At 41.0% G+C, this 15,142-nt stretch overlaps 1 protein-coding gene and 1 non-coding gene across 2 annotated transcripts in view; one reads left to right on the top strand and one right to left on the bottom strand.

Moving 5' to 3' along the window:
- Positions 1-8,768, bottom strand: part of FAM20C (FAM20C golgi associated secretory pathway kinase) — an 84,447-nt gene extending 75,679 nt beyond the window's left edge. Inside the window, exons 1-2 of the mRNA XM_030578845.1 lie at positions 7,864-8,768; positions 5,260-5,438 (exon numbers count right to left, since the gene is read on the bottom strand). Of these exons, the coding sequence (XP_030434705.1) occupies positions 5,260-5,438; positions 7,864-8,420 (736 nt within the window). The 5' untranslated portion in view covers positions 8,421-8,768. The remainder of the gene's footprint in view (positions 1-5,259; positions 5,439-7,863) is intronic.
- Positions 2,829-2,901, top strand: TRNAK-UUU. The gene has a single exon. It is a non-coding gene; the product is annotated as a tRNA-Lys (tRNA).
- Positions 8,769-15,142: the final 6,374 nt, after the last annotated feature.

The raw sequence follows: 15,142 nt of genomic DNA, 5'->3' as shown, positions 1-15,142 counted from the left end.
TTTAATTTAATTTTAAATGAAGCTTCTTAAACATTTAAAAAACCTTATTTACTTTACATACAACACTAGTTTAGTTATATATTATGACTTATAGAATGAGACCTTCTAAAAACGTTAAAATGTATTGCCAGCACGCAAAACCTTAAATTAGAGTGAATAAATGAAGACTCGGCTCACCACTTCTGAAAAGTTGCCGACCGCTGACCTAGATGCTTGTTTCCACACAAACTGTAATAAGGAACAAATTTCAAAACAAATTCAAGCCTCAGTCACTTGTTCTTGCTCAGCCACGGCTGCTGACTCATTTTTAAAGGCCTTCAAGATGATAAAAGCAGTTTTAAAAGGTGGAGATATCTGTTAAAACATCCAAAGTCTTTGGTGTACATTTTAAGTCCCCACCCCCCCACCCCCCAGCTCCATGCAGACCTGTAAATTTAATCAATCTGCTGATTCTTGGCAGATTCATTGTTTTCTTATAAAGTAAATCAGTAGTGCTACATTTCATCATGTTTTTCACACATTCTTTCCTTGCCTTTTGACAAGATATTTATCATTTTACTGAGAACCAGGATCTAGGTTCAGTATTCATAGCACTGTCTTTTATTTTGCTGTTTAGCCAATGTCTACCTTCGTTAATTGTACCATTTATCTACCACATCAGTAATTTTGTGCTCTAGCTTTCTAATTATTGCCTCCACAAATTGAATGCATCATAGGTTTTAGAAACGATCTGAATCAGGTAATGTTCCCACGGCCTTTCATCCAGGAAATTAAAAAAAAAAAAAACACACAGAAGCCTGTTTTGCTGACATGCAAACCAACGGCAAAACTCCTGTTAACTTTAATGGGAGAAGGATCATGCCCACAGTTACTGAACGGATGCATCTAACTGCTCTATGCCATACAATGCTTCTAGTTGAACTGCTTGTGCTGCTGCTGTGATTATGCACATGCATAAATGTGCAGGAGAATGGCTAATTACAGTAATTTGTACAGGATGTTATGGCAATTCTCAATGCAAAGCAGGTGTGCCATTCTGCATGGATACGTGCATCCACCTTTTCTGAAAATTGGGTTTCAATATTCAATAGAAAATATTAATGTTTAGGCTCCAGTCCTGCTCCCTTTTAAGTCATCAGAAGTTTTGCTTTGGATTACATGAGAACAGGATCGGACCCTTTGTACTGAACAGAATAAATAGCAAACACATACTGATAGGCAGGGCTTTGAATATATACTTGGCTTAAGGCTATTCTTAACCCTGTCCTTTTCAAGGCCACCTCTGGGTGTCACTGTGGGAACTAGATGTAATGTTCATATTCAATTTTCCATAGTGGCATCATCAACGGATTTGTTCCATTTAAACTTAAACCTCCAGGAAATGTCACCTTGATGCTCTCTGCTCTTGTGAACTAAGCAGTAATTGCTTCTCTCACCATTTTCATTTTAAGGTAACTGGATGGGTTACAGAATCTTGCAAGCAGTTTTGATTGATCCAGAGCTGTCTATTTGGACATGACACTTTCCAATTAATAATAAAATTAAGCAGATACATCTGACTTGGCTAAGAAGGCAGTTTAGCTACAGTTCAGGTTGCAAACAGTATCAAAGCCTGCATATGAAAACCATATAAGCCTATTAAAACCTATATATAACATATCAAAATATTAGAAAACCTGCTGTAGACAAGATTCCTTGCACTAAAAGGATTGGATAAGCTAATAGGTCTTTTCCATCTAACTTCTAGGATTCTATATATTTAATTGCACAGAATGTCAAAAGAAAATGATGATTCTCAGGCACTATGAAGATTTCAATTTGTTTTACACTTTTAACGTGGTAGTCATCTTCATAGTTGGCTTTCAAAACCAAACCACCAAAGGAACCATGCAAATTAACTTGGCAAATGTGCAGAATCATGTGAAACAATGCACTTATCATTCATGTATCCTTTGATAATACATGTCAGACTTTATTCATCCATTCAAAAGCTTTCGAGTCCTTATTGCATCTACGCACAAAAAGTGAAAAGTGGGCAGGTGTCAATATAATAATAATAAAAGCCCTAAGAATTTGCAGTGTAAAACAAAACATACTCCACTCTACAAATATTAATAATATAAAATAAGGTTCTTTCTTTCTTCAAACCTTGCTATAACCCTGTTACCACAGGAACAAACATAGCTTGGTTGCCAATGGTTTGGGCCGGATCCTACCATCTTGGTGCAGGCAACCCTCCAACTGTAGCCAGGATTGGACCCCTTGATTTTTATAAGCACACTTTAAAGGGCTAGCTTGAGTTCATTTCTAGGATCTGATCTTTACCTATTTTTTCAGACAGAATCTGCACTTCCTTGGTTAAGGAACATTGTCTAATGAGATGCATTGTTTAGTATTTTTGTATATCCGAACTGCAAGGCATTCTTGGTGTAAATTACTCATATTTAGTATTTTATTGCAGCAACATAATGAGGCCCCAAGCTCATTGTGCAAAGCACTGCACAAGCATATAACAGAATATCCCATATGCAATACATAATATAATAAATATGGTTTTGTGCATCTGTAGCACTTTTCCCCAGAGGATCTCAAAGCTTTAGTTAATTAAAGCCTTACACGACATCTGTAAGACATATAAAGTGAAATCAAGGCCCCAATGAAGTCAATGGCAAAATTTCTATTGGCTTCATTGGGGCTGGGATTTTTCACTCATAATTTTTATAATAATTTTGCTGATAGGTAACTGAGGCAGAGAGATATTAAGCAACATGCCCAAGTGTACAGAGCAATTCAGTGGCTGAGACAGAAGTAAACTATAATATTTCTGGGTCTGACTAGCTCAGTTGGTAAAGCATCAGACTTTTAATCTGAGGGTCTAGGGTTCAAGTCCCTGCTCAGATGATGAATTGCTCATTATATCTTAAAAATCTGTCTTTCTAGAGTTGTCTTTGATATAATATTTCTGATTCTCATTCCCTTCCTTCAATCACTAGCCAACACTCTCTCCATGACAAACTGAGAAAGATTTTATTACATTATCTATTTGATAAACATTACATTATGGTCAATCTGAGCCCGCTGCAAGCCATGGTTTTCCCCTGCATAAGCAACATATACTATATTTAGATCTCGAAGAAAAATATATAGTTCAGTGAATTGTGAAGCTACACTATTTAGCAGTGCAGTATATTCAGCAGTGGCCAGTTTAGTCCAAATGCATTTTGAGAGATGCATGGTGCTTTTACAGCAAATCAAAACACAGCTGGTCAAGCATTTCAGATGCAAAGTCTTAAAGGACCTTGGGTTAAGCAAAATTGTTGCCCTGAAGTTGTGCAAGGTAGATCACGGAAGTGATACCACCACTCTCCAGGGTGTGGGAGGGATAGGAAGGGACTCAGCTTATGTCTCTTTCTTTTCCATCTCCTGATGGATAAGTGAGGAGTGCCTTTAAAATCAGCATAGTAAGGAGCTGTCCTACTCCCCAATCCAATTGCAAGATGAATATTCTGTACATCATTCCTGACTGGGTGAGTGGGTCAGGAAAGGGGATTGTCATTTCCCACAAAGACAAGGCAGTGAAAATCACCTAGAACATGTTCCACTGTAAATTATCCTTGTTATCCCAAGGCCTAGACTGCAGGAAGATGAAAAGCATTCGGTATTATCTAAAGAGAGTGACTGCTATTTCTACTATGTTAGGTGTTATCTAAAGATGGAATATATATGGCACGATTCTCAAACCTGGGCTCCTTAATAAAGCATCTCAATCCAGAGGTGAGGCAGAAAACCAGCACACAGGCTCATACAAATGGCATTTATTTAGGCACCTTACAGTCAATTTGATCATTCAGTACATTGGTCTGGACATCCTGTTAAGGCAACATGGTTTGAAAATTGCTCTCTTTGGGTGAAATTCCCCTCTAAGCAGAGCACAAGGCCTAAGCATGATTTAGGTTCCACTTAAAGCTTTGGAGTGTCTCTCTGCATAAAGTTGAATTTCATCCATGTAGCATTCCCCAAATCCTGGCTCCTGCTGTCTTGACTAACTAAATCGATCCCTCCTTTCTGATCAAGAATCCCACTTAATCCTAGTACTGTTCAGAGAAAACTATGGTTCACAGGATGGAAAATGTAACCACTAGGCCCAGTGATGCTGATTTACTGGGGCAAAATTCCCATTAAAGCCAATGGAAGTTTTTACTGAATAAGATTGCAGGGTCAAAGCCCAGTGACCTAATCCAGCAGTGGAAATACAGATTATTAGCAGTTTTGTAGAGCTTCTACTATTTCATCATCGTGAAAAGGTGAAGAGTACTTAGGAAGCTGGTGTTTAATAGAAATTGCCTAATTTTTTATATGCCTAAAACAACTGGACAATTATCAACCACCAGAATAAAATTACATTAACTGGTTTAGAATGTCAGGACCCTGTTTTGTTTTCTTTTGTTGGTAACTATAAAGCCATATTCAAGAGCACCTAAACCAATCACTAATCAATCCCATAGCAAATATTTCCATGTGTTCCAGACCATTAAATGTACCGAATGGTCAACATAGTATCATCACAATCATGGGTTTATAAACAGAACAAACAGAGTTGAACTATGGACCCCATTCTGCTACCCTGATGCTTGTTTCACTGTCTTTTGAAATCAGTGTAGATTTGGATGTACAAACACTTCAGCTCCAGGCCTTAATGCTATAGCAGTACTGGAGCACAATACAGATTGGCAAGAGCTATAGAGACATTGCACTGTGTTGCTTCATTCTTTAAACACCTTCTGCAGGTGACGATGTTGGTCTTCATCCCACTCCCCCCACCCCTTCAGGATTTTTTTTAAACACTAAACTCTTTGTTGAGAAAATTCAAATTAAAAAAATCAGACTTTTGAAAAATTCAACTTGTTTTTTTACAGTTTAGTGAGCAATAGTCAACCGTGTTGTAACTGTACCTCAGAAGTCAATAGGTTTACCTCAGGGATGAATCTGGTCTAATATGTTTTGCAGCTAGAATCTTGCTAACATCCATGTCAATACAAAAGGCTTCTCAAATATTCATGCAACGCAGAACTGGCAAGATATCTTTATGAAGCCTCTTTTATATTTAACAAGGAAAATAAGTGCAGACTAATGTAGCCAGGAAGCAATGTTTTAGGAACATCAAGTATAAGTAATGGAAAATACTCATTAATATTAAAACAGCAATGAGGTCTTGAATAAGTAAATAGTCATAAAACAAATATATGTATCTGAACCTACCAACACTGGTTATCTTCTGGGAGACCAGGTCCTGTAGCAAAGCCTCAATTGCAGGATTGTGTCTGGAATACAACTCATATCGATTAATACCTATGTGGAATTTTAACCAGTTTGGGTAGGCATCTACAGATGTTTCTGCGGTGGGTAAAAATTCTTCATCTTCATTACCTTCATTTTGCCTATCACCAAAAAAAAGAGAGAGAGAGAGAGACAGAGAAGTATTATTATTTTTTATCTGCCAGTTCTCCACAAAGCAACTTAAAAGAGAGCTTCAAGATGCAACGATGTGAAAAGCAAACAACATAGATGTGGGAGAAGGGCTTCAATTTGTCCCTGATGTGGATTAAGGGCCTGCTTCCACTTCCAGTGAAGCCATTGGGAGCTTTGCCATTGACCTCAATGAGAGCAGAGTTGTGACCTAAATTATTAGTGCTTGATCCAAAGGCCATTAAAGTCAGTGGCAAAGCTCCTATTGACTCCAGTAGACGTTAGCTCAGACTTGGTGTTATACTGCATTGTTCTAAAACTCCAGAAGAGTCTTGGTTGAATTTGAGGTAGATGCACTATATTTTAGTTTTTAATCCAGAGTATAATGTTGAAAAAAACAACGCAGTGTTGTTTTTATTTATTGTAGAGTTGTTGAAAACAACTTGAACAAGTTTGAGACAAAAATATAAACATTATCCCAAATCTTTATCTAACAATGAACATGTCCTGAAATTATTTGATAATTGTATTGTTACATTCAGATATTATACTTCATATTCCTTTTTTGATCTTATTATTCTAGGGGTATCAAAGGAAGTGAAATGACTTTTGACTACTTCCTAGATGCAAATTCTATCTCCCATGTCTGCAAGAAAGCTTGCTTAGCTTTAAGCTATTGTCATAGCAAAGAATGTTATGAATTAATGTTAACTGCTAAATTTGTTTTTAATTATTTAAACCTTGGGAACAATAACAAGCAGAGCAGCAGTTATATTGGAGATCACATTGCTATCACGTCTTGACTGAAGGGGTCAACTGTACCTTTAGCCATCTCCATACATTATTGCCATATGCTGGTGACAGAGATTTTCCAGAGAAATTGGAAGTTTTCTAAGCTAGTGTGCTTTAAGTTTGATTTTAATTATGATACATTGAGGGCCTCTGTGATTCATATAAACTTGAGGTTGAAAATGAAAACATTTACACTATATTGTTAAAGATTCAAATCCAGGCTGGTTGCTCCCCTGCTTGTCAGAGCTTTTGCATGGCACAATAAAGCTGTTTAAACATTACAGAGTCACTGTGTTTGAAAGAGGGTATTGTTGTATTAGAGACATGCCTTTTGATTTTTCAGCCACTCAAGTTTGTAAGCATTTCTTATATATCAGTGGGGCAGAGAATTTATAGATGAAACCAAATGCATTAAAAGTTAAAGACAGAAGCACTGGGCTTTAGAATGTCAAAAAATAATTCAGAGCAGAAAATGTTGTGTCACAAGTCAGATCCTGAAGGTTGAAATCCCATTCATATCTGTATACTGTGGACAATTTTATGACCTTTGAAGTCAATCTCTCTGCTTCTGAGAGAAGTTAATATTTTACTGCTCTGTCTTGCGTTCTTTATTTTGTTAGTTTTGGGGGAAAATAACCAGCCCACTTTAAACATGTTATTTTCTTATCCCATTTGTGACACCTGAATTATATCACTGAAGCTTTCATTTCATCTGAAATAGCTGTCTTGTAAATGACCGGTTAGAAGCTATATTTCTTTACAGACACAAAACAAATATGAATTTTATTTCCAGCTACTGGCTTTGAAATATTTCAAAACCTACAACATAACACTGCAAATAGTCTCCATTTTCTACTTATAATGCTATTTCTAACCTCCTCAGGGTTTTAAAGAAACCATAGTGCATCTTAAATTATATGTAATAAATGTGGTCTATTGTTTTTTAAAAAGTACTCAGTAGTCTTAACATACACATCAGCTACTGTACAACAGCTGCTTTTGTCACTTATAATTTTGCATGGAGGCAGAGCTTTTTGACACTGGAATGTAAATGAACTGCATTGCCATTTCAAACTCTGTGTGCAAGAACCAGCCTCTGTTTCCTTCACACAAACAGTATATTTTTAAGGTATTGTAATTGAAAGGAAAAGCCCAGATCCACTTGCCACACCAGTGGCTGTTGCATCAGTGGCTTTACTCTGAGCAAAGTGAGAAGTTACCTCTCCCCAGCCCATGGCAGGATCATACCATCCCCAGTCTCAGGGTAATGCCACATGAACATAACCCAAACTACTCTGCTGCTGGGGCGAAACCCATGCGCTGCAGACAAGGCTGAGACTTTAGCTTTGCTGTGCCTAGCCTCGGGGCCTGATCCTGCCCCCAGTGAAGCCCATGTCTTTAAATCCCCTTTGCTTTCAATGACAGCCCGCTAGGGACCCACAGCGTGGAGTCCCCATAGCCCCAGGGTGACCAGACAGCAAATATGAACAATCCGGACAGGAGTGGGGGGTAATAGGAGCCTATATAAGAAGAAGACCCCAAAAATCAGGACTGTCCCTATCAAATCGGGCCATCTGGTCACTCTACCAGCCCTGCTCTACTCACCAGTCCTGGTTCTCGGCCGCTTTCGGGTTAAATCGGATGTCGCTATTGACGTTAAACAAGACATCCTCCTCGGCCAGCTCCGGGGTGGCGATTGTGTAGAGGGGCTGCTCGAAGAGAGCCGCGAGTTTGGAGGACCCCTTCCCCACCGGCTGGGCGTCTAGGCTCCCATCTTGGATGAGCGGCTTATGCCCCAGATCCCGGCTTATGCCATTTTGTTCCAGCCTCTTAAAAGCTTCGGCTTTCTCCGAGGTCCCGGCGAGCTTCTCCAGCGAGTGGGAGGTGAGGTTGGAGCTGGGGTCGCTGCTGAAATCCTGCAGGATGCGCAGCGTGTGCTTGTTAGGCCAGCCCGGTTCCGAGCCGCCCTTCGTCCTCTGCTTCCCCCAGCCCTGAGCCTCCTCGCTCGGGGGGTGAGAACACGAGCAGCCCGTCTTGCCCTCGGTCCTCGCAGCTCGCTTCTCCAGCTTTGGTAACAGATCAATCATGATATGCATCGTGCAGGCGATCAGAAACACCATCAGGATCAGCACCCGGAATTTTCGGACTAAAATCATCTTCATGGTCCAGGGTCCTCCTAGGAAAATTATAAGGGAGGGGGGTGATTTAAATATTTAAAGGAGCTCTTTCACAGAAAAAGCTTGTTTGTTTCTGAGCGGGGAGAGGACAACTGCAAACAACCAAGTGTAGAAAAGTTTATCTCCATCGGCTGTTCGAAATAAATATTCTACAAGCAGTCGGTCCTCGCGTCTGAGTCTCATCAAGTACTGAGCAAAAACAACAACAAAAAACAAAAGCCAGTCTTTAAAAATCAGTGGGAAAAACAAAAGCCAACAGCAGTTCAATTTATAAACCCATCTGTCCAATTTTTCTTATCTTTTCTTCTTCCTTTTTTTTATTACTACAGGGATCACAACGGTAAAGAAAAGGGATTATTGGAGACACCAACATCTGAAGCTCTGATTGGGTAAGAAAAAAAAAGACAGAAAGGGGAGGGGGTAATAATAATAATACCACCTATTAAAAATAAAAGGCTTTCAGGAGAAGCAAAAATCATCCATAATATTTAGTGGTGCTGGAAACGCTTCCTCCCATCCTTTGAAATTGACCAGTGATGCAGCAGAGAGAGACACACTCTCTCTCTCTCTCTCCTCCGCGAGACTGTTTAAAAACATTGGCTGGAAAATGATTTTCTCAGACAGTTCCCAGATTCTTCATCCATCGCATCCAGTGCTTGGGAGAGAGAAATGTTCAACTAGGATCAAATCAGGGTAGTTGCTGGATCCAAGCTGGGGTTCCGTGTTTTTTTTGTTTTTCGGTTGGGTTGTTTTTTTTTTTTTTGGTTGCAAAACTGGCTGATGGCACTACTGCAACGTAGAGCTTAAATATGGCACGAAAAAGGAGAGAGAGATTCGAGGAAAGAAACTAGCACAAATCAGTAGCAGGTCTTCCTAGCGAGGGAGGTGCCGTCTTTGATCTCTGCTGGGTCAAACAGATCTGCCTTGGGAGAGAAAGAGAAACAAGGGAGAGAGAGAGAAAATAAAGCCAGCGAGAGAGAAAGATCTTTGGCAGGTGCAGAGTGAAAACCCCTTTCAGCTACGCTGACTGCTTTAGACTGGTTGGACTCAGAGCGCTGCAGCTCCAGCCTTCAGTGGGTGTGTTAAATATTATGAGCATGCCATGAATCCAGACGTCATAGTTAAGAGATTGGCTAAATAAACGTTACAATGATAGTAACAGGAAAGCCTCAACCACAAGCTTTTCTTTCTTCCCTCCCCTCCCACCCCCCTTCTACTGCAGCTCCAACTGGGGCAAGGAGAGGGCGTCTGTTTCTCAAAGGTTTTTTGAGGGGGGAGAGGGGGAATCTATGCTAATAGCATTGCAAAGTATTAGTACAGTCTGGCTACCTAGACTCAGGAACATGAATTCTGCTATGTCATTGTCTGGAGGGGAGAGAGCATTTTCTCAAGCAAATCTGCTTCTTTCCCTCTCCTCCCTACCTCCCCCTTCTATAACAAGGTCAAAATGTAAAGCTCTGCTTCTGTTCCTCCTAAGAAACAGATGAATAATCTTTATTTTGAATCTGGATCCTCTGGGCTGTAGCAATCTTTAAAGGTGCTGCAGTATAAGAATCCATCCCTCTGGCTACATTTGCTGCACATGCTTACAACATAGCTTAATGGAAAAGGTGATTAGGTTACCAGTATTGTCCTCCATCCAGGAGAGATTCTGAAAACTGACCAAGAGTTTCTAATAAGGTAAATTAGAGGGGAAGGGTAGGATTGAGACTGGGAAGATTTGGTTTCAGCTCATGGCTCTGCCACAGATTTCATGCATGTCCTTGGACAAGTCACTGTGGCCCAGATTCCCCCAAGGCATTTAGGCACTTAGCTGCATTGCAATTAGGAGTTAGCTTAAATACCTTGGTGGATCTGGGTCTTTAATCTCTTTTTGCCTCAGTTCTCCATCAGTAAAGTGGGGATAATCATACTCCATTTGTCTTGTCTTTGGGGCAGGGGCTGTCTCTTACTGGTGTTGCACCATAGGGCCTTAATATTGCTGAAAGCTCCTTGTCATACTGAAAAGTAATGAATAACAGTAATAAGCTAAAACACTCATATCCACTTCTTGCTATCTTTACACAGGAACACTTAAAAGCTGTCTCTATTGACTTGTTTTGACGTGTAATGTATGCTACAAATGCATCAGACTCTGAACCCTCATTATTAGATGGTTAAGCGATCAAGATATATTACCGTGCCTTGTGCTTGCATTAAACATATATCTCTGCTCTTATAACATCGCCATACTGGAGAACTGTAAATGACTCTGAAAAGTGCAAGGCCCTGCTCCTGCAAGCTGTTCAATGCAGGTGTGCCTTTGTGCTCCTGCAAAACCTTACTGACTTCAGTGGAGCTTGGGGGTGGGTGCAGTGGTCCATCCACGGGGACCGCCTTGCAGAATCGGAACCATCGTTTGCACAGAACATTTTTTTAATGCCGTGCTGCCATATAGCAATCTGTACCTTGACAATTTCGCACTCTGTGTGTGGAGTGTGGAGCATAATCTTTGGTAGAGAGGCCACCAAATTTCTATCAAATGCGGGCAAGGGCAGATAAGTCTTACAGTAAATCTTATTGAAGTAAAGCTTATTGAGCACATGCTGGGAATTGGGCATTATCAGTTTATAAAGAAGTATGTTGTTGGTTTTTTTGACACTGCAAGCACAATACAAATAGGATATACATTCTGGAGCACATCCTGCTGTCTTTATTCTGGCAAAATTATCACTGAGAATTGGATTTCCTGAACTCTGCCACTGATTTGTTAGAGATGTTGGGCATCCATCAAATGGGAGAAATAGTACTTACCTACCAGAGTATAGCTCCAAGAATTTGCTTTTAGATCTGCTTAGTCATAGTTCCACTGGCTCTGCTCCACACACCTTCCCTTAGGCTGCTCTTTGCCTCCCCGCCAGCCAAGCACAGCTGGCTCACAGTCCTTCCACGATATTTTTAAACATGGCTGTGGTGTCTGCCACTCTGAGATCATCATGGAAAATCATGTTTCAAAATGGGCAAATGGTGATTTGTAGCCCATGCATAACTAAAGTGGTCTGGGGGAAGATGGCAGGAGAGTTAGGGTAACTGAGCTGTCTCGACCTCTAAATATGAATATCCATATTTTCAAAGGGTTGTGTTTCTTGTAAGTGTAACCATGCAGAGGGTCGTGGGGAGTGAAGATTCCCTTCCTCCCTTCGCTCCACCATGAGCTGTAACAGATTCTTCAGCACCCTGACATCTCCAACCTCTGTAACCCACAGGCATTAGAATGAGAGGGGTAGCCGTGTTAGTCTGGATGTATAAAAAGCAACAAAGAGTCCTGTGGCACCTTAAAGACTATGCTCCAATACACGTGTTAGTCTTTAAGGTGCCACAGGACTCTTTGAGGCATTAGAATGCTCATCAAGGCACCAGTGCCCTATAGGCCATAGATGCCTCATTGGGCTCCCCTTTTGCATGGACCTTAGAAGGGTCAGCATCCCCCTTCATGGGTATTTTGCTCTTCAATGGACAAGCTTTTCAAGTGATCTGTTGCCATTTTGAGCTTCAATCCACAGAAAAGAGAAAGGGCTAGACTCAATTTTTAAAATGAATACTGAGGTCTCCAGCACTCCTTCATTTCAGTCTAATCTTGCCAGAGCCAAAGTTCCCTGGAGTCATTAATAAAAGAGAATTGTTTTAATTCTTTCCTCGCCTTTCTTTGCTGAGTCACTCAGTTACAGACCTCATTTCTGTAATGGTTTATGTGAGATTCCACATGCCTGAAATTACACCCCTGTATGTGTTTATTGGATCAGATCCACAGAGATAGCTATATTGTCACCAACAGATGCATCCTCTGCTTTGAAGCTTTCTTTTTTTGGAACTCGCAACAGGGTTGTAGTTTACTAAGTCCATTGCTAATTGCTTTAAGAGATTTCCCATAATGGACAACAGTCTCTTCATTAAATGTGGGTGCTTTTAATGGGTCTGAATAAAAACAGAGATGTGGGATTCTTTAAACACACTGTGAATGAGTTCCCTTATGGTTACAGCTTATCCTCTGCTTCTGCTAGTGCTGATGTAGAGTAAAGGACACCAGGGAATCCTGCCCTCGAGAACAAGGAAATGCTGATTGCTCCTGTTTATCTCACTCACTTCTCCTATATGTCCTGGACTATTCTTATGTGGGAAGGAGGATATCCACACTCCCTGACATCATCCCCTTCTCAGGCTCATCTGACCTTTAGGGAACCTACTACTTCCTCTTGGCTCATGACCTCATTCTACGTGTTCTCTTCACCTTCACCTTTTGTAGTCTATAGGCTCTGAGCACACTCATTTTTCCTTTGAACTGCTCTGTGTCTCTCATTATCAAGTCTTTCATATTTGGGATGACTGGGCAGTGCCGTCCAAAAGAGATCTTTAATTGGTTTCTTTATTCCATGGAAAAAAATGTATAAAAAAGTCAAGGAATTCTCTGTGTTTCCTGACTTTGATATTTAGAACCCTATATATCCACAGAGGAAGCATCTCCTCTGTGTTACTCACAAGGCATTTACCTATGTCATTCTCAAAAGAGCAAGTTCTTGCTGAATGTGTATATCCAGAGATTCAGTGTGGCTTCCACGCTTGTAGATCAACTATTGAGATAGTCTTTGCACTAAGGCAACTGCAAGAAAAATATCAAGAACAAATAAAACCGCTGTACATGGCCTTCATATATCAGACATGGCCAGCAGAAAGGGCTTCTCCCAGTTGCTAGGGAGAACTGGTTGTCTCCAAATCCTTCTCAGTCTGATTCAATCTGTCCATGATGACATGAGGCCAACAGTACAGTATGATGGTGATCGATGTGACAGCTTTGAAATCCACAGTGTTATCAAACCGAGATGTATTTTACCACCAACAGTCTTTGGTTTATTCTTCTGCTGCTTTGTCATGCTTTTTCATCTAGTGCCAAGGGTGTACATCTCCATATGAGATCAGATGAACAACTCATAAATATTGTACATCTAAGATCAAAAAAGTAAAGTTAAATACCTGATGCTAAGAGAACTTCTTGTTACCAACAATACACTGCTTGTTGCACAAAGTGCATAGGAACTCTGGCAACTTTGTAATAGCTTTACACTTGTAATGAATTTGGACTAACCATCACTTCAAAGAAGACCATGATTATGGCACAAGTTCGTGGACAGTACCAGAAGTTTTAATAGCTAGCACCTTGCTAAAAATTATGCACAAGTTATGCTATCTGGGATCATCTGTATCAGATAACTTATCTCTAGATGATGAGCTTAATTCTTGGATTGGAAAGGCAGCCACCGCATTTGGACAACTGACCAAAAGTGTGGAATAACAGCAAACTAACGCTGAACACAAAGATACGGGTCTACCAGATGTGTATTCTGAGCATGCTGCAGTATGGTGGCCAGACTTGGACTGTTTACGGCATGCACAAGACAAGTCTAAGCACCTTCCACACCCACTTTCTTCATCGTATTCTAAATATCAAGAGGGAGACCAAAGTTCTGACACCAACGTACTTGAGAAAGCAAAATTGCCAAGTCTAACCACTATTCTTAAAGACAGACCTCTCCGTTGGCTTGGTCACTGCACTGGATGGATGATATGGATATGGATCTCTTGTATGGAGAATTTCAGGATGTTCCCAGGCCAATGGGCCAACCTAGGCTCAGATTCAAGAACATTTGCAATAGGGACTTGAAAAGCTGGATATCACAAGCTGGGAAGATGCAGCTACCAACAGGCCACACTGAAGGGTTGTGCTGCACCAGGGAGTTAAAAGAGCTGAAGAGATGTGGCTGACAAAGAGGCAAGCAAAGAGGAAAACACAGCAGGTGTCAATTACATGTCACGAGCTGGCTTCATCCTCTGGCTCTGTGCCGTATGCCTACATTATCTGTGGTAACGACTATTGCTCGAGAATTGGTCTTTTTAGCCACTTATGATGCTGCAGCACGGCACACCTTCGCCTTTCAAGATGGATGGCTGCCGTTTCTTGATATATCCACCAAACCGGTTATCCACTAAATAAACAGGACTGCCAAGTGGCTTGTCCAGCAAATACTCTTTGGCTTTTGCTCTGAGTAAGGGGCAGCCCAGACCAAGTGGGGACTTGTGATTCTCAGAGTCACAGTTCTCTCCCTGTCTCTTTTCTTACTCCAGTGTTATCTGTTGATACTCCAATAGGCTGTTAATGATCTATGCCAGCAGTACATAAATCCCCCTCTGCACCAGCTAAATTGTACTCCTTGGCAAACCAAGGGGATGGTGCCAAAAATCCCTGGCCTAACTCCTTGGTATGGTAAAAGCAGCAAAGAGTCCTGTGGCACCTTATACTAACAGACGTTTTGGAGCATGAGCTTTCGTGGGTGAATACCCACTTCGTCGGATGCATGTTAGTCTATAAGGTGCCACAGGACTCTTTGCTGCTTTTACAAATCCAGACAAACACGGCTACCCCTCTGATACTCGTTGGTATGGGCTACTTGTCCAGCAGGTTCCAAATGCAGTGGGAAAACAGCCTCCCTTCCCCACATGCATAGGGGGTAGAGTAATGGTTCAGCTGGAACCTCTTGAGTGTGTAGCTCATGCAGGGGATTAAGGAGCTGCTTACACTCCCTCACTGCCATGTGTGGGTGTAGGGCTAGGGATGATCTTGGCTTATGTTTGCATTCCAAGCATTTGCCGTACCTGTACCTATGGGGCTGACAGAA

Source organism: Gopherus evgoodei, chromosome 10, assembly GCF_007399415.2.
Source record: "Gopherus evgoodei ecotype Sinaloan lineage chromosome 10, rGopEvg1_v1.p, whole genome shotgun sequence".
Lineage (NCBI taxonomy): Eukaryota > Metazoa > Chordata > Testudines > Testudinidae > Gopherus > Gopherus evgoodei.
This window is presented reverse-complemented; position numbering and strand designations above follow the sequence as displayed.